Source organism: Nothobranchius furzeri, chromosome 4 (assembly GCF_043380555.1).
Source record: "Nothobranchius furzeri strain GRZ-AD chromosome 4, NfurGRZ-RIMD1, whole genome shotgun sequence".
Lineage (NCBI taxonomy): Eukaryota > Metazoa > Chordata > Actinopteri > Cyprinodontiformes > Nothobranchiidae > Nothobranchius > Nothobranchius furzeri.
The window spans coordinates 61,334,463-61,354,951 of NC_091744.1; the positions used below are offsets into that span (position 1 = coordinate 61,334,463).

The 20,489-nt window shown below is 39.1% G+C and overlaps 1 protein-coding gene across 1 annotated transcript in view; it reads right to left on the bottom strand.

The window, feature by feature from the left end:
• nell2a (neural EGFL like 2a) overlaps positions 1–20,489 on the bottom strand; it is a 449,405-nt gene that overhangs the window by 354,861 nt on the left and 74,055 nt on the right. Inside the window, exons 13-15 of the mRNA XM_054733610.2 lie at positions 18,880–19,005; positions 5,099–5,221; positions 2,587–2,682 (exon numbers count right to left, since the gene is read on the bottom strand). Of these exons, the coding sequence (XP_054589585.1) occupies positions 2,587–2,682; positions 5,099–5,221; positions 18,880–19,005 (345 nt within the window). The remainder of the gene's footprint in view (positions 1–2,586; positions 2,683–5,098; positions 5,222–18,879; positions 19,006–20,489) is intronic.

The following is a 20,489-nucleotide window of genomic DNA, read 5'->3' on the forward strand; positions in this document are numbered from 1 at the left end:
GTGTGATTTCCTGTATAGCTCAATATTAACTGTGGTAACTGACGCATCCCAGAAGCGGCTCGCGGATAAAATAGAACCCGATCTTATCTTTAGCGGCGCGGCGTGCTGCTTCTGGGACGCGTCTGGAAATTGCTGCATCACAATACACTATAATGGATTCTATCTGAGGCGGTGCCGTTTCGCTGACGTTCCACGCCACTGATGCTTTCAGTGCGCAGTAAGGGTAAGTCTTTCATGCACACACTGTTCTTATTTAACGTTATTTATTTAATTTAAGACTGGCTGTAAAAAGAATGTCTGTTTGAGCAAGGAAAGTTCTCAGTCAATAGGAGAACCAATAAGAGATCTGAGAGGTTGCATTAAAACGCACTCATACACTGAGAAGACTGTATTAACGAGGCCACTTGCTTCTCTAAAGGACATTCTGAAACAGACTGTGTGAAAGGTGTTGCTGCTATGGATCAGACGCACATTATGTCTGCTGAGCTGTGAGGATTAAAGTGGGTTCCCCAACAGAAAAAGGCACTGTGTCAGCCAACCCTTATCGCAAGATAATGTTTGACATATTTCCATTAACGAGAGTGAGTAGTGATAGGGGCTGCACTATAAACACTAGCTGACTTATTACTTTGTCGAGCTATCGCATCCCATCAGTTATTGTACATCAGGAGTTGTAATGGAGATATGGGATGGAGCGTATGAGGAGAATGTCACGCTGATTAATTCAGGCTGTGATATGAGATAACTCTCATTCTGCTCCAACTGCAGGACTAATCCTGCATCAGGGCATTAGAAAATATGCCAGCGCACCTGTCGTGAGTGTCTGCGGAACAAATAAACAGAAGGTCAAATAGGCTTAAATAAGGTTATTCACTCATATTTTTAATACATTTGCAGTTTATAGTAGGACTGAATGCCTTGTAAGTCGTACTCTGGGTAAAAATCTCTGGTGCACGTTTCAGGACGGATAATTCAGCCAGAGGAGCAACAAGCTTCAGAAAGCAGGATTTGGAGTCTTATTTTGTGATTTTTAAACATCTCACCTCTGATTGGATAACAGCATTGCGACTCTTTCACCAACTCTGTTTGTTTTATAACACTGATGTTTCATTTCCACAAATAACACAAGCCTGAAGGAGTTATATATGATAAATGATAAATGGCCTGTATTTGATATAGCGCCTTCTAGAGTACTGGGACCCCCCAAGGCGCTTTACAACACAACCAGTCATTCACCCATTCACACACACATTCACACACTGGTGGGAATGAGCTACGATGTAGCCACAGCTGCCCTGGGGCGCACTGACAGAGGCGAGGCTGCCGAGCACTGGCGCCACCGGTCCCTCCGACCACCACCAGCAGGCAACGTGGGTTAAGTGTCTTGCCCAAGGACACAACGACAGCGACAGACTGAGCGGGGCTCGAACCTGCAACCTTCCGATTACGGGGCGAGCACTTCACTCCTGTGCCACCGCTGCCCCCAGTTGTGCCGTGTGGTGGAGTTGCTAATGCTAACGTTTAGCCTTTACTGATCGAGATGTTGTCTGCTGTTTCCTGGATGCTAAATCAACAACAGCCTTCCGCATTGTGAGTCTAGATGGGTGAGTCCATGATTGTTAAGTGACAGTGTGATGTAGATCTGTGAGGGTTTTCAAATTAAAAAGTTTCACCTATTTTCTATCAGAATCTAATGCAGTAAATAGTTGTGGGAGACAATTTTCATGTTCAGCTTGCATGAAAAACTCAGAGTGACCAATAATAAAAAAAAAATAATGAGTAAAAATGGGAAAACTAATGGAAAACTCTACATTTACTGGTTGTTGTGGTTTTATGTGAAAATAAGAATCCTCACGTGGATTTTCCGTCAAGCACCATGCATGTAACATTTATTGAACAGCTCCACAAGCAGACAGGTAACCAGGCTAATTCCAGAACATTCTCTTTGTTCCCAGGCTAGACCATCACACACTGACTTCAGTCCACTTCCTGAACCAGTCAATCGATCTACATTACAATCCACTACACTGATGACCTGTTCTCTAAAACACCCAAAGACCAGAGGTGTTCACAAGTCATGTTCCAGCACCAAGTCATCTTAAAGAGGTTTTTCACTGCTTATTATTTTTTTATGTTTTACCACCCCAATGTAGCCATGCATTTGTGTGTCAGCGAATCAGTGCAAACTAGTTATCCTCTCATAGTAGCCTGCGTCCATCTGACTGTCTTACTTTTGATTCTCGTTACATAAGATTGTTCAGAGTTTCAAACTTTAAGTCTAAGCCAAGTCTTTGTGGGACATAAATGTGACATAGGCCTCTCAGGCTTGAGTCCTAATGTCTGAAGCAAATGGACCACATTGCCTCAAACACAAGATCAAGAATGTGAAATTCATATAAAGTGCTTTCACTCATCACTAGTTTTGTTGAAACTCCATAAAAAGACACAGCCACAAGATTCTTTGACATAGAAGTGCATCAACATTTTGTTACTTTGACCACATTAATACATTTTCTTGTGCATTCACTTTTTTCACAGTAAGGGGAAAAAGAGAAATGAAGCAGTAAAACTGAAGCCATCTCTTACCGGTCTCACACCTCTCCCCTGTAAATCCTTGCTGGCAAGCACAGTTGTTAGGTGAGACACAGGTCCCCCCATTCTGGCACAGCCCGTCACACATCGCTGCAGATAAACCAGAGGGGAAGAGCCATTACTTACCAGGAGTAATGATTATTAACCATGTAATTAGACCAGCAGCAGCAGCAGCAGCACAACTATTTGCATGCAGAAATAAGAGCTAATTTGGTGATGTGATCCATTACAAGCTTATATAATATTACTTCACATGATTAATGCATCACAGCAAGGTTAATTCCAAAATGTTCATTATCTGTGCCTTGGCTGTTTGTTAATGTATCCCCAAAACACAGAAAGGTCATTTATGTTGAGAGAATTAAATTAAATTAATTGTCATATTTACACAAATCCAACCATGATTTATTGAGTGAAAAGTATTGAAAACAAAGGGAGTTCTAATGAGTTACATAATGAGTTGTAGTAAGTTTTAATTAACAGTAAAAATAAAAATAACTATTTTTAATACTGCTTAGTTTTTTTTGTCCCAAATGTCCAATTCTCACAATAAATAGTCTTTTAATTATTGTGTGAAATGAGTGCAGCTTCCCCACTAATAGATTTCTAATGAAGTAATCCATTACTCAGCCAAGGCCAGATCAATTTCCTTGGGAGGGCACGGATTACTAATAGAACAACACACAGAAAGAGGCACTCATTAAATCTAGTCGCAGAGCTCTTCAGTGGCTGCTGGAGGATACAGAACATTTATTTAAGTACCTGAAGCAAATGCCTTATAATATATAAAGAAAAAGCACAGCCTTGGCTCTTTGGTTTTGGCTACTCAGATTTGTATTTACTGGAAAATCACAAGACATCAAGTGAAAAGTAATTAGACTTTAAAAGTTCATTATTATTAACACACAAGTTTCCTCAGTGGAAATATAATTAATTTAAGAAATAAATCAGTTATTTATCTAATCAGGTACACTAATCTGATTAAGCATTCCCTTGATTGCTTTCTGATTGAAACAATGAATGGTTGCTGTTGCTCTCAAAATTGTCAACCACTAGGCTGTACATAGCAAGTGCTCTACCAAAATAGGCAATGCTGAAAAGTAGCACATGAACAGAAAGACAGTTGTTTAGAAGCCTTAATAAAATCCAGAAGAGTGGAAATCCAAGAAAGAATGGCCCATTGCTCTTCTCTGACACTTTGTCATTCAGAATCATTTTGAGATTTTAGGAAAAAGCTGGGGGCTTGTTTGTAATACTTTGCATAAAATCGTCACTAAAACTACCTAAACTCTGCAAAGAAAATATACTTATGCAAGTTTTTTTTCAGACAAGTAAAACACTGTTTATGTATGGCTGCATGCAATTCCTGGTTTATAAAGCCCGCCTGTCCTCGAAATGTGCCCGGGTGTTTTTGAACTAACAGCTTCCTACTCACCCACTTTCTGCCATAAATGGTCAATGCAAAGCACTATGAGAATATTCTGCATACACGTAAGCCAGCTGATTGGTGGCCTTTTATGGGTAATCATGGCAACCAAGAGGTCCAGAAAACAGAATTTTACCAAGATTGAAATCGAGGTGCATTTGGGTGAGGTGGAGGCACTGACAAGTTGTATTGCCTTGGAGAGGCACTGTGATGTTGCAGCAGTGAGATGTGTTTGTGGCAGAGCCACAGAGCAACCAAGGTGCAGATAAAAAAATTGAAATAAGTCAAACAAAGGTTTTCTTTGGTGTAGCATATGTAAGTGGTCAGATCTCAAGGTGGAGGCAAAGAGGAAGATTGCAATAGTCATTTTAATGATGCCTTCTAAAATGGATGCATTATGGTGTTTAGGGGTCACTGAGATATTTCTGATCTTTAATTTTACCCAAAGGGCCTTATGCACTAAATGCCATATACATAGGTTATTGTTTAACACATCAAACAAATTGCCTGTCAGCTAGTTCCCCCTGGAGCGAGCCCCCTTTTTGTATTCAATGATTTTTAAACCAGTATTCAACTTATGGTGGTTAGGTACTAACTGTTGCCTGCACTGTATTTTCAATTTGTTGGTGAGAGTTTGTCTTGTGCAGCTACAGTAGACTATCATGTTATCATGCCACTTAAATCATCACCTTCAAAAAAAGTGAGATTTTTATAGCTTTCTTAAAAATTATAGGCTCTCATGCTTTTTAGTTCTTTCATAAAATTGCAGCTTATTACAAACGCCGAGTGTGAACTGTGTCTAAATTTAAGTTTACCCTGTGACTCACAGGTTCGAAGACCAACGAAGGTGACAGAGGAATAATTAAGAATGGAGATAATTGTTTTAATTTGTGAAAAAAATATATACATATATAGAGTAATAATCTTTGGGAATACTTTCCAGAAACACACAAGGAGAATTCAAGATTTACCAGGATTATCCATCGATTAGTGGACTCAAATCTACTAATTTGGTTGGAAAAGCAACTATGAAGCAAGAGCCTCATAAATAGGACTTTAAACCAAAAGACAAGGCCTCACCTTTGCAGACAGTTCCATTGCCTGTGTAACCTGGCTTACAGGAACAGCTGTGGCCTCCAACCATGTTAAAGCACAAGGCGTTCTCATCACAGTTATGCAGTCCGCTGAGGCACTCGTCATGCTCTAAACACAAAAGACACAACAGAAGTCTGTTTCATTAAGATGTCATACAGATAGTCTCATTTGGTGTTCAGTTTTTTATTTTGATTTTTAATTCCTAGATCTTCAAACCTTGCCCACAAGTTCTGTTGACTCTTTATTCATTCATGAACCCCTAAAGAAGTCCTTGATCCAGAAAAACGTACAAAAAAGAAGAAAACCACAACTTTTAGATTTTAGAGATTCACGTCAATCAGCAACAGCTAACTAGTGGCCACCAATATGTGTTTAGATGGTGATGTCAGCTAATCACAGCTCATGATAAGGCCAGAGTCTGAAACACAACAGAAGAAGATGATGCAGCTGAGCACTAGAAAGCATACTGTAGCGGGTTGGCTAGCTGCCATTGGATGATACGGTAAACCTATAAAATCTGCAATACCGGAGTTCCACAAGGTTCAGTTTTCGAATGACAGGACTTTAGCTTGTACCCTAACTTACCTGCAAATGTAAGAATGTCACAGTTTTAATAAAATAAAAACCATTTCTTTAACCTGAAGTATCCCACAAATGTCTCACAAACCAATGTCGAGCTTCATAGTGATGATAATGATGTCATGTCTTTCAAGAAATCTAAACAGCTGGTGAGTTTAAACATTAGCAAAGTGTCTAGAACCATTGAAACCAACCTGAACTGTTTTCACCTCAAAAGATCATGTTTATGTGTACAGGCTCCAGTTGTACCTTTTATGTGCCTGTCTCACCTTCCTTTATGTGTGGCTAGTGCCAATCAACTCAATCTGCCTTGAAGCCAGTGATGTCATTCTACAAGCAAGCTCTGACCATTTTAGATTAGGAAAAAAAATCTATGATATGGAGAAAAACTGTAAAATACTGGAGATGTCACATCCTACCTAAGAAATGGCTGTTTTAGGCAATTTTCTCTTATGAAATTAACATTTTAATGTCTCAGGAGTGGGGCTGGGCAATAAATGGAAAATGTATCATTATCGAAATTTCTGACTCTTATTGAGATAATGTTTCCCATGTCAATAAATGTTATAATAAAAACATGAAAAGATGTGTGTGTAGGTTGGCAACGTCCATGTCCCTTTAAGAAGTTGCACCACCTAGATGTAATACATGTGACAGCCCCATCTAGTGAACAACTTTTGTTTCTGCACATACTTGTAGTTATCGTCCATTTATTGTTATCAAGGCGAAATCCTCAATATATCGTGATATTTATTTCAGGCCATGTCGCCCAGCGCTAGTCAGGAGCCTTGTTCCAGTGGCAGCAAGCAAAATACTACACCTACTACAACAAAGGAAATAACTGATGAAGACTAGAGAACCAGTGACTTAAAAAACATAATTTAGTCAATATTTCTTTTCGGTCCCACATGTGGATTAGTTTGTTAGCTGCAATAAATTTATTAAAACTATATCTGTTTTTATTATTGTATATATACAGCCTATACAGCTATACATGGACAATATTGTATATATATATATATATATATATATTTGTCTAACTCTCTGGTATTTGTTTATTTTGACTTCAGAATGTGTTCATCATCATCATCATCATCATCATCATCATCATCATCATCATATCTGAACTAAACTAGGTAGGAAGTAAGATGTGCGAAGACTGGGTTTGACCTTTTCATAGCAGACTAGATTTTTGCTGAATGCAAACATCTGTCTTTTGTCTTTAACAAGGTTTAGACACCTAAACGTTCCCTTTTATGTGTTAATATGCTCTTCCAAATCTCCTGTCACCAAAACCTCGCATAAATATTAGAAGCCTTTTTTTCTCTGTTCAGCATTTTTGTGTTTGCCCAAAACGATGAAGAGCAAAGCATGGTCATGACAAGCCCATCTCATTTCATCCACAGTACTTGGAAAAACAATTAGCAGTTACGCTAACATTACCATTCTGTTTATGCTGACAACATTTCAAAGCTGCTGAAAGGACAGGCAGCCACTTCAATCTCTTAGAAAGCATAAAATTCTTGAAGAAGACAAACCGAACAGGAGACAGTTATTTCAGTTTAGGACATGAAGGTCACATCAAACACAGCAGCAGGGCACAGAACCTTTTTTGTTTTATTTGTATTCCTTTTGTTCAATCATTAAGCAGATCTCTGAATCATTCTTCTGCCAAACTGGTTTCACAAGCATTTTGCACCTTGATTTGTCACGATTTGAGTCTAAATGCTCACAGTTGTGAGGATTGGAGGATGCCATCTGAGGAGTGAGAGAATTAGAAATGTGAGTGCTTGTTGCGATCACCTGAGTCGCATCATCCATTTCCCTGCCATCATCCAAGCCATTACATCTCCTGAACAGACCGTGGGTTCAACCAAATTGAAAGTGACATTGTGGTGAGCTCCTTCATCGAGAATTTGATGTATGTGTGCAAGTGTGTGTGAGATGGATTGAAGGGCACACAGGAGCGGGGTGGGGGTCCACTGTTCTGCTCTTGTTCTTACACACACACACACACACACACACACACACACACACACACACACACACACACACACACACACACACATATCTGCTGTTGGAGTATGAGTAAAGCCTGGTTGTGAGCATTTAGAAAACAGCAAATTACAGGTCCTTTTGTTTTTCCTTGTTTCAAGGTCAGTTCTGTCAAATATACAAGCAGCGAAGGCAACAAGACCACAGAAAGATGTGTTGGTGCAGCATGTGTGTGTTATCACTATAAAACCTGACCTGGTTATTTAGGTATTTAGACTTATTACACTCCTGATCCCAGAATAAACCACTCCCATTTTAATCGCCAACTCAATCCCTGCAGTGTGTGTGTGTGTGTGTGTGTGTGTGTGTGTGTGTGTGTGTGTGTGTGTGTGTGTGTGTGTGTGTGTGTGTGTGTGTGTGTGTGTGTGTGTGTGTGTGTGTGTTGCAGGTATTACCTCACTGACTGCTGCTGCTCAGGCTGCAGACAGATAAACAATCAATTATGTACAGCCTGTCATCGGGGATCTCTTACCCTAGCTGCCTGTTTCTCCCGGAGCTTGTTTCTTCTCCACCTTCTGCCAGAACAATACCAGTCTAAGCACCGTCTGTCCTTATCAAAACAACGTTACCTCGCTTTTATTTAACACGCCTGAAAGGACAAGGATCTTATGATGTTTATGCCACCCTTCCAAAAAAGAAAACACAAGTGTTTTGTCAGTTTGTCATCTGGTGTGATTACCTGTGTGTAAAAACAGACAGATTTCTTCTCTGTTCAAGCTGGTGTTTGTCTTTAAAAGCTAATTTTCTTTAGACATTTAAAAGGAACACCAATTAAACTATAATGACTTTATTTTACTATGAATTATAATAATCACTGTAATTACTGCACACTGTAAAAGCCCCTGAACACCTCTTTTTGTGAGCCAAAAGCAAGTTATAGTAGAAAATGCAACACTTTATTTTATTCAATAAACATAAACATTTGTTTAAATGTTTTTTTTCTGCACAAATGAAAGATTTAGTAGAATATTTTCTGTTTTTACAGATGATGCAAGATGGTGCAGAGCCTATACTTCAACCCTGTAATGTCAACACCAAGAAAAATCTGTTTTTTGAATGTTAGCATTTTTTTTATTTGAGCTATTCCATTTTTGTGGCTTTTATGTAGATGACATTTTGGTTCTTCTGTTACACACTCTGCATACATGTACATACATGTTCTATAAATCGGCAGGTGGGTCAAACCTAAATTTTATGGGCGGGGCCAACATTAGCAACTTGGAGCAAGTTGAGGGTCAACATTTGTCAGATTGTGTAGATGAAGATATAAGTGGCCAACGTTTATGTCAAGAAAAAATCTCTGCGAGAAATGTCAACGTCCCTGGTTTACTCTATATATTTTTTATTTTAATGGGGTTAGAAGTATACATTTTTCTTAAAGGTATTTATTTCATTTTTAATACATTTGCAGTGGTCTCTAATAGGAATGAATGCCTTGCTTGTTGTTATCTGGGGGGAAAAAGCTCAGATGTGCCTGTTTCAGGACATAGAAACCAACCAGACAAGAAAGTGACAGAACATGACAGGATTTGGAGACAAGATAGATGAGCCAAGATGAGTCCATGAATGTTAATGTCAGTGTGATGTAGATCTGTCAGGCTTTTCTGAACTGAGTGTCGTTCTGTCTTTTTTCTGTCAGAAGCTAATGCAGGAAATAGGGATAGAAGACTATTGTCATCTTCAGCTTGCATGAAAAACAGAGTCATCATTTCTAAAAATAATAAGTAAAAGCGGTTCCTCTTCAAACAAATATATAAATATATAATATAGTTAGAAAAAAATGCCAGGTACAAAAATCTAAAATATCAATGAATGAAACTCAATATGTAACTCAGCAGATCAGCCGACCTACGCTTCTGACAACTTCAATCAAGACTTGGGATCGAGGACATGTGGATTCTCTCTGGACTGAACAGGTGAATCAGTGAGACACAGCTCAAGTTTCATCACAGAAAAAGGTGTTCTGGTGCATCTGATCAGCATGAACTTGGCACTTGATTTGTTCTGTCTTTAAACAAAGTGTTAGCGTAAGAAATTCTAACCTCCCTCTAACATTAAAAGGCCTTGTTTGCTCCACCGGCGTTGAGTTAGACATGTTGGGGAAAACAGTGGAAATGTGGTTATTTGTCGAGTCTCAACAGTTCGTTAGAAAGAGATTTGGAAAAGACATTGTTTTATGAGACATTATTAAGAAGCCTAAAGTTTACTGTCAGCTCATTTTCTATTTGAGGAACCACTGAGCAGAACGTCAGTGGTTTGGATCAACAGCTGTGGTGGAGCTGCATGTGTCAAATCTGCAAGCAGGAAAGATACAATGGGGAAGCATTAACAATCGAAGCTTTAAAAAGCAAAAGGAAACAAAAAATATGCCAAATAAATCTTAATGAGCTCAATAAGCACAAGTCACTGAGACACTGGCCACAGTCACTATAGTATAGTCATTCATCTAATATCTTCAAAATAAAATAGATGCCCTTGCTCTAGTGAAGAAATGTTTCAGTGTTACAAAAAAAAAGATAATAAAATAAAATAAACTTGGGGGGTTTCTGTTGAACCAAAATGTTCCCGTTGGAATAAACTACGTCTTTTTCCAGAGAGCATAGTGACCCCTCTGGTGCAGCAGAATTGTAATGCAGAACATGTCTTTGTGCTTGTCTGGATGTCAGATCAAAATTCTCTTTCCACTGACAAACGCTGATGTCTTTATGTGTCTGATAAGACTTCTGAACATGTAAACGTTCTCTTCCTGTGTGGTAGCAGACACATTCTGCTGATTGGAGTTTACTGAAATCCTTCCTGAGAACCTTTTTTGTTTCTGCCACAGCAAATGGTGACAGCAGGGATTACTACCGAAAGATGTCTGTGGCCAAATCATGCAGAAGAGCCTTTCTCATGTGGTCGATTTTTAAAAGCCACTGACTTGGGTTTACCGTTTGCATCAGGGTACAGGTTACACTGTGAAAACTGTTCTGTAACTTTTGCAATAAATTAACAGCAGCTGTGGTGCAGGAAAACCACGGTGATGCTCGAACAGACAGGATTATGTTTGGACAAAATAGGAAATAAACTGAAACATGCCTGTTTTTACATTTAAACCCAGAATGCACTTCTTATTGTCAAAACAACACGGTGTTTATCGAGAATATGCTGAAAAATAATAGTGTCATGTTTTCGATCAACCCCCTGCTTCACCTTTGGACACAATAAAGAGACCTAAGAAAGTTGCGGTTACCTCTGTATCAAAATAGCGTCGGACAGACGCAGAGCTGGTGTTGGGACATGTGATTATACATATTTCTACCACCAGCTGGGACATGAACCTGCTACTTCCCCCTTCTGCAGGTGGTCCGGATGTAAAATACAGACTTGTGTCTGAGCTGGTTGAACCCCTGGCAGGCTGAGGGGGAACAAAGTAGAGGCTCCATGCTGTTTCTCCCAGGCTTAACTCTTCGGATCAGCCGTATAATAGCGTTCTGCACATAAACACTGAGCCATGAAATGAGCTTGGGTCAACTTAATCCTCTTTACTTTAGTAACTGGACCCTACACAACACTGTAATGCACATGGAAATGTGGCTATTGATACCGGAGCCATTGTTTCTGCTGAGTTCGTAGGCTGTTAATTGGTAAAAGTCATTTCTGATGATACAGACGGGCGCATATCATGTAAATGTACAGTGTTGATCCTTCCTGAAGGTGGGGGTGTTTTAGTGTTTCCTCCTGCGGTAATATTTCCTCTCCGGGTAAATTAAAGGAATCAGTGTTCCCGATGGACTCTTCAAAAACAAGCAGATGTTTTATTACTTCAGCTTTCTTCTATTTCTAGTGTCAATTACCAGCAAAAGGACTGGGAAGAAGATGCAACGCTGCACAGAAAGGCATACATTAGTGTGTCTGCCACTGTAGATATAGAATATTTCATCAGTCGTAATCTATTTCTAGACAATACTGTCTCAGAAGTGAGATGCCGCTGTGGTGGAGGTTGCGTTCAATGTCGGAGAAACAAGTAATGGCATAAACTTTTCTCAAAATCCTCAGTTAAAGCATAAAAATACTTTTATTAAAAGTGTGTATCTCACTAGAGTGATGCGAAGGCGCTTTTAATAGGATGGCATATAGAGTGTCGTGCCTCGATTTAATCCTTTGCGTTTGGGTGAATTAATCTTCATTGTGACTTAAGAGGAGGAAACGTGCAGCTGAAGAACGACAAATGAATCAAACAATAAAAGTCGCCCACAGCTCAAAGGAGCCGGGAAAATGAGGCGAGCAAAATCACACGAGGCACAGGCATGGCTTAAAATTAATATGGGGGTAAACGAGACATATTCAGTCTTTAAATAAATGCTGTGAACGCACACACTTTGATAAACATGTTACTTTGAGATTATATCTTTTGCTTTGTAGAGGTTTGTTCTGAGAAAGAGTGAAAAGTTACTGTCCCCAATATTCCAGTTAGATCAGTGAGGAGAACCTCCGCAGAATGGGTAGATAGAGTAGGAAAAATGTGAGATTTTATTCTATGTTTGTCAGGTTGTAGAGTTTTTACAGCTTTAATTCAGACTCCAAATGGCACTGCAGGAAGGCTGCGGGCCTAAATCCTCCAGCATTGAACACAGTTCCTTCACTCCGCTGCCACTGAGTGAGGCTGCATGGGTGCAAATTGCTTTTTTAATTACAGGCACAGAGGGAACACAGCATGCCTCCCCCTCTGCAGAGATGATTCACACAGGGAGCTACTTAGTATTGTGTTTCACAAGCTGCAAACAACTGCTGAGGAACGAGGTATCTCTGCTCGGCGGAGAGGAGTGACATTGTGACGATCGCGACGAAGGACAGCGATGCTGCATCATGCCAGGATTACTCACTCGGATATTTCTCAGCAATTCAACTCTAAAGAATCTGTTTTAAGCACCACTTCTTAAAAAGACAAAATCAGATTTTAAGGCAAAACAAACATCTTTCTCTGGTTTTGCATCTCTCTGACTTTCCTCTCCAGCACTTGGTTCTCGTCGTGTACAGCTTTTCCAGACTCAACAGTGAGGCAAAAGTGAAAACAATCCTATTTAAGTTATAAGTTTACCTTCAGTTTTGAACAGAATTCCCTGTTGAGCTTCATTCTTTCGCTATGGGGCGACAGTGGAACAGGAGTTAAGTGCTCGCCCCGTAATCGGAAGGTTGCAGGTTCGAGCTTTGCTCAGTCCGTCGCTGTCGTTGTGTCCTTTGGCGAGACAATTACCCCCCCTTGCCTGCTGGCAGTGTTCAGAGGGACCGGTGGCGCCAGTGCTCGTCAGCCTCGCCTCTGTCAGTGCGCCCCAGGGCAGCTGTGGCTACATCGTAGCTCATTCCCACCAGCGTGTGAATGTGGGTGCGACTGGGTGAATGACTGATTGTGTTGTAACGCGCTTTGGGGGGTTCTAGGACTCTACGGTACTATATCAAATACAGGCCATTTACTAAAATTTGATTAACATCTCCAGCACCACCTGAGGAGGAATGTTTTCTAAGCATTTGATACATGTTAGCTTAAAATTCACTGGTAGCAGACCAGAGGTAGCCTAGAAATCTAGACAAACCATAGCAGTAGCAAAAGATTTTGCTCTGCAGCTCCGTCTAGCCACGCCCCATTGTAGCCTCAGCATGTCTACCATTGACTTGGCTAACTTGAAGCTGGGCCAATCATAGCGCTCTGTGTTTGGACATTCACAAGCACACACGTCTGCAGCTCACACTTCAAATATGTATGCCTGTATGTCTGCATAGGGCAACTAAAGATTAAATGATCCAAAACAAACATACTTATGCAACACAACACAAACTATCTTTGATGTACACATGACACACGCATTCCTGGTATTGAAACATTGCTTAGCAACAGTTTTGTTTCATCATTTATACAAAGCTGATGCAAATTTTCTCTGTGTGTCTAGTCATCTCAGAGATAAATGTTGCTTCCACTCTTTTCTCATTTTGTTTTGCGGCAAAGTGCTAACATGGCTGTGAGAGAAGCTCAACATTTAGTGATGAAAGCTTCCACGATCAGCATAGATCAACAACCGCAATCATCTACAACCCAACCTGAGAACAAAGGCGGAGAGTTTTCCAAACACGCTTATTAGGTTGATCAGTAACAAAGGAGCCTGCTGCCTCCACTTGCAGGTTTGCTGTGTTTCAGGTTCTTGGCAGCTCCCCCCCCCCCCCCCCCCCCCCCACCCACACACACACACACACAAATGGACATTTTGTCATATCAGAGACCTGAAGTTAATGGAGGATTTAAATTAAGGTGAAGGCTTAAATCCTAACCAAAAAATAAATAATTCTTGTTTAAATATCTTGAAATTGGGCAAATTAATAAGGCTAAAACATTCATCTTTGAAATCCGCACATTATCTTTACTCAGCGTTTTCTCTTACAGCCACATGTGTTGCATAATTGAATGAAGCAGTAAGCCTGGTGTGTGTGTGTGTGTGTGTGTGTGTGTATGTGTGTGTGTGTGTGTGTGTGTGTGTGTGTGTGTGTGTGTGTGTGTGTGTGTGTGTGTTTGTAGGTGTGTGTGTGTGCTCTTTGTTTTGATGTTGAGCTAGTAATAAGAGCAACGCCATCAGAAGCAAAGCAAACTCTGACATTCATCCCTACAAATACATGAAATGAACAGCTGATGTCTGATCGTAAGACGACAGATTCACAGAGTGTGTGTCTAAACAGATGCCATCTGGCATGTGACAAGAAAAGGGAGATGATGTGTAAATGATGCCAAATGTTTACAGCATGTTCCTGCAGGTATTCCAGTCTAACTAAATATCACTGTTGGAACACAGTATTTTTCACAGCCTCCACATTTCATCCCCTACTTTGATATTAAATGACTGCACTGGTATCCTAAAAGGTTTCTTTGTTGAAAAACAATCAAATGAAAGTGTCTCCTGGTGTGTGATTTGGTGTATTTTTATAACAATACACTGAGAAAAAGATTTAATGTATTTGTTAATAGCTGCAGCAGCTGAAGTACGTGGACTCTGAGGTGAATCTCATCTCTTACTGACCGGTTTGATTGTTCATATTGTGAGGAAGGAGTGTTCCAATTCTTTCTGCATGTAAAGCGCAGGTGAAGGGGTAGGGCTTTCCAGACACTAATGGACCATTCGAGTGTGATTTTTGAAAGGACTACAGCAACATGGAGAGGTTGAGGCCAACCAGCCACCTATTCCTCTGAGACACTAAGTGAGGTAAGGACAGAGCTGGCTCATTATAATGTGAGTAAACTAGCCTGACGGATCAATAGTGTGTTGCAATGATAGACAACAGTGATGCAACCTGCTAGTCATGGGATTAAATCTCTAAATCTCACACACATATTTTATGTGCAGCACTCAGTGTCAGTGCCAATGTGTTACCCTCCATGGCGTCTTGAGTTCTGCAATCCCAACTTCATTCACATAAGCTGGCATGGTTGTGAGAGATGGAGAGTTTGATTGGTGATTTTTGAAAATCCACACAACTGAAAAAGATACTTTTCTTTCTGGACACATCTCAACTGTTTTGTGAAAGAGGGAATAACTTTTTCTATTTTACTGGAACAAAAGCTACTGTTGTGTTGTTTGTGTGAACACGGCTGATTTGTTTGAGTTAGTGCTGAACTGCTCCTGTAGAAACTAATGAGGGCTGAGGAGACATTTTAGCTTTTAGATTAAGCAAAGAGATTCGTTCCACTTTTGGTTTTACTAAACGGACACCAGGGAGGCTAAAAGCAAGCCAAAGCTGCCTAATACTGTATCTCTGTAGTCCAACAAAAAACTGGGACAAAAGCTGCAGCTGCAACGTTCACCAACATCCCAATGTGTTTCTCTGAACCAAAACGCTCTAAAAATGTTCTGATATTTTCTAAACAATTCTGCTGGGTTATTATATTTCTCTGAGCAGAGGGACTGCTTAAACCTCAGGGTAGGAAATGGTTTGCATTTTGCAGAAACATTGATGTTTCTTTTTAAATTACTTCTACAAACTTGTCACAATAAAAATAAGTAAAATATGTATGGTGTGTAAATATCAGAGGTCACTACAAAACCCACTCTTACATAGATACAAATGTGAAGCACATGAGGAACCATGTCCTGCATGGTTCAAAAACGTCCAGAGTGATAAACCCCCACGTCATCCATCTATCTATCTATCTATCTATCTATCTATCTATCTATATATCTATCTATCTATCTATCTATCTATCTATCTATCTATCTATCTATCTATCTATCTATCTATCTATCTATCTATCTATCTATCTATCTATCTATCTATCTATCTATCTATCTATCTATCTATCTATCTATCTATCTATCTATCTATCTATCATCTATCTATCTATCTATCTATCTATCTATCTATCATCTATCTATCTATCTATCTATCTATCTATCTATCTATCTATCTATCATCTATCTATCTATCTATCTATCTATCTATCTATCTATCTATCTATCTATCTATCTATCTATCTATCTATCTATCTATCTATCATCTATCTATCTATCTATCTATCTATCTATCTATCTATCTATCTATCTATCTATCTATCTATCTATCTATCTATCTATCTATCTATCTATCTATCATCTATCTATCTATCTATCTATCTATCTATCTATCTATCTATCTATCTATCATCTATCTATCTATCTATCTATCTATCATCTATCTATCTATCTATCTATCTATCTATCTATCTATCTATCTATCTATCTATCTATCTATCTATCTATCTATCCATCATCTATCTATCATCTATCTGTCTGTCTGTCTGTCTGTCTAGATGTATTTTTTCCCTTTTTTAAATTGAAACACGATTGAAAAGCATTTTTCAGAAATACAATTAAGAGCTTGAGTTTGCAATGATATTGTTTGTGTCTATTGTTTGATTCTGTGCCTTGCTATTTACTTTTTATTGCTTTTAGGACAAATTTCTTGAATAATCAAAATGTGATTAATCAAGATTAATTTATTACAAAGCCTTTGATTAATTAGATCACTTGTTAATTGAGTCCCACCCTTTCCAATTTTACATTGCTTTGTGTTTGTGTTTTAGCAAAGTAGCTCATCAGACACTAAATGTATACAGTAAGAGCAAGTCATATCAAAATCAAGTTTTTAGCTGATAACTAGTACAAATGAGTGTCTAATAGTGTTGTAAACATGTGTAGTTATTATTTTTGCATTTTGATGCATTTTCTTTGAAAACTCTAAATTCTGTCTAAAAACGTCAGTTTAGCGCTATCTTCAGCTCAAAAGTATAGAACACGTTCATTTTGAGTCGGTTTTAGCCAAAAGGCTAACGAGAACGATGCTACTTATCCAAGAACAGTACTACGTAGCAGCTCTGTGGCATAGGTCATAAAAGCACCGCGGTCTCAGCCTTGTAGCAGTCGAGGCTCGGATTAGCCGCAAGTGTGTTGTGCTGTAGTTAGCATTAGCATTGTGTCAGAATCCCAGCAAAGCTTCTAGTATTAAAATTATTTAATTCCAGTAGCTTAGCTGTTAATATTGTAGTTTAGTGTTTTTTTTTCCTGCGTCAGTCACTGCTTCCGCTCCAGTCGGGTCCCCCCCCCCCCCTCTCTCTCTCTCTCTCTCTCTCTCTCTCTCTCTCTCTCTCTCTCTCTCTCTCTCTCTCTCTCTCTCTCTCTCTCTCATATCTTCCTCAGGATCCACTCCCTCTTTCCTATTCACTCTCTCTCTTTCTTTACATTTTTTAATCACAATTGTCTATTTTTTGCTCATTAGAAATATATTTTAATCACTTTCTAAATTCTTTTTTTCTATTTTACATGTTTTGTTTTTGTGAAGCGCCTCGTGATTTTTATCTTGAAAGGCTCTATAGAAAATATCTTTTCTTCTCTCTCTCTCTTAATTCATGCACTTAAATATTGCTATTCTGATTTTATTGAAAAACTTGTTCTGTAATAGTTCCTTTACTATTGTGATCAAAAACATTTAATCTCAATTCTGAGGCTGCTCTGTAAAAAGTTTTCAAATAAACAATACACATAGCAACTTCTGATCAGACTTAAAATAACGTATTGATGTAAACCACACCCACGTTCGGTTAAACTACACCCACTTCTGGGTTAGGCCACGCCCACTCCGAGTACAGATACAGATAATTTAGATGGTTGAACAGATACAGATGCAGATAGTGGTGTACTCGCTCATCCCTAGTCGTGACCTGGAAGCATTCCAAGACTAGTTTGGTCGGCACCGCTGCTTTTCTACCGGCTTCGGTTCCAAGGAGGGTCCAAGAGGACCTCGACATTATGGATCTAATGGAGGCTTCCATTCCCACTCAGAACTAAATGCTTCTCCGGATCCGCTGGTTCTGATAATAACATTCCACACACACACACACACCATCATCTCACATGTCACTCTACCTTAGTCCATCAGTACAGAGAGTGTTTGTTAGTCTTGTTTAAAATGTGTAGAAATAAATTTCTTAACTATTATAAACCTGACTCTTTCTCTTTCCTCTGAGTTAATACGAAGTGTCACGTAATCCCTGCAATAAAAAGTTCTGATCTTCTGGTTAAAATATTCAAAGATCCATCAGATTGATATTCCATATTTGTATGGAATCTCACATTTTATGGTTCATAAGTAAGATGTAAACTACCCATCCTTTACAAAGTAATCATTGGATCTTTATTTGGGCCTGATTAACTGTGGAGCTCAACCTGGTTTGGATGGTCATCATAGCAAATTAGCCAAACTTAACAAAAAATAGCTATGGCTATATGCAGATATGGAGCTACATGTGAGACTCACTAAACAACACACACTCTAAGAGCAGACTGATCACACAAGATCTTACAATGTTTGTGAAATTGCTTCACTTTGTTTTTAAGATTTGACCAAAATGGACAAACTCTATCATACTACAACATACATCTTACAATATACTTCATAGTGGGGTATCCTTGCTGCTATGAAAACTCTTTTTCTATCTATCCTTGTGACTTCAAATTGCAGACCTAGAGTGAAGTAGGCAGTATATAAAAGGGTAGGAGTGAGACACAAGATGTAGGTCAAATATGAAACAATGCTTCTTGATTCCAGCCTGTCAGAAGGTCAGAGGAGGAGAAACCCACCTGTGCAGGAATAGTCATCGATCCTGATGTAGCCTGTGTGGCAGATGCACATGAAGGAACCAGGGGTGTTGACACACATGGTGTTCTCTCTGCAGTAGTGCTTCCCTTCAGCACACTCATCAATATCTGAATAAACGGGACAGAGGAGAGAAAAGGAGTTGAGCAACGTTACTTGAACTGCTCGATTCAATTTTGAGCAAATTGCATAATATGTGTAACTGTTTCTGCAACACAAAGGGCACCTAGTGGCTTCTGTACAACCAATGAAAAAGAGCTATTTATCTTGAGTGGGAAGCTGACGTTGACATGTAGATGGTCTTTGAGAGGTGCTTATGAAGCTCTTAAGGTTACAACACTCCATTTTCACCCTGTTTAAAGTGAAGCCTTCCAGGTATAGCAGAGTTCATCTCAACACATTTCATATTCAACAGGCTGTAAATAAATCCCATAGAGTAAAAATAATTGCTCACTTCTAATCTCTGCTGTATGAGTGTAATCCCCCTCATATAGGCCTACTTTAGCTCCTCTTCTCACTGAAGAGCTTTGCACAATAAAGGACAAAACATGACACATAAACTTTGTCTTCTACTTATATATTTATACATATATATATATATATATATATATATATATATATATATATATATATATATATATATATATATCAAAGGTCACAATAAGGGTAGATATTAGGGTAGATATTTTCCACATTTGACTGGTGTCGGAAGAATCTCAAGGCTTTCATTTAGACAGACTGCACTTCACAGCCCCATCGCAGGCTAATTCGCAGACATTTTACAGAGTTCACAACAGAGGTAACCAAATCCATCAAGAAAAGATTTCCTTTAGAACATCATGACGCGACTCCGGATAAGCCGCTGAAAATGGATGGATGGATGGATGGATGGATGGATGGCGCCTCTAAAGATAATAATCATGAGGCCATTTACAACAGCAAGAAAATTGAAAAAGATTTTGAAAAATAAATCATTAAAGATGAATAAATGTAACTACAACTTGTTGTTTACAGACAGAAATAATTATTCCTATTTTTGTGAATCTGACACTAAGAAGCATCAGATAGCCGCGAGAATTAAAATGGTAAATGGCTTGTATTGATGCAGCACCTTCAAAGGTCCTACACTCTCTCTCTCTCTCTCTCTCTCTCTCTCTCTCTCTCTCTCTCTCTCTCTCTCTCTCTCTCTCTCTCTCTCTCTCTCTCTCTCTCTCTCTCTCTCTCTCTCTCTCTCTCTCTCTCTCTCTCTCTCTCTCTCTCTCTCTCTCTCTCTCTCTCTCTCTCTCACGTTTATTGAATGCAATTGAGACACAACCCATAAAGGGCACAATAGGTTTTTAGTGAATCTGCCTGTCAGAGTATTTCTGTTTATTAAGCAACTGAGTTATTTTTGTGCACCAGCTCCCATCTTTCATTAGTCATCCTCAACAGTCATTACTTAATCTAGCTGCCACTGTTTTATACTCTCTCTGTTTTATAAACCAATGCTCTGTCTGAGCTGTGTTTATGTAAGTTTGCATTCTTTGTCGTAGTAATTAAAACTTGATCAGGCCAGACTTAAGAACATTTACTAATAGATTGTGCTTAGATTGTT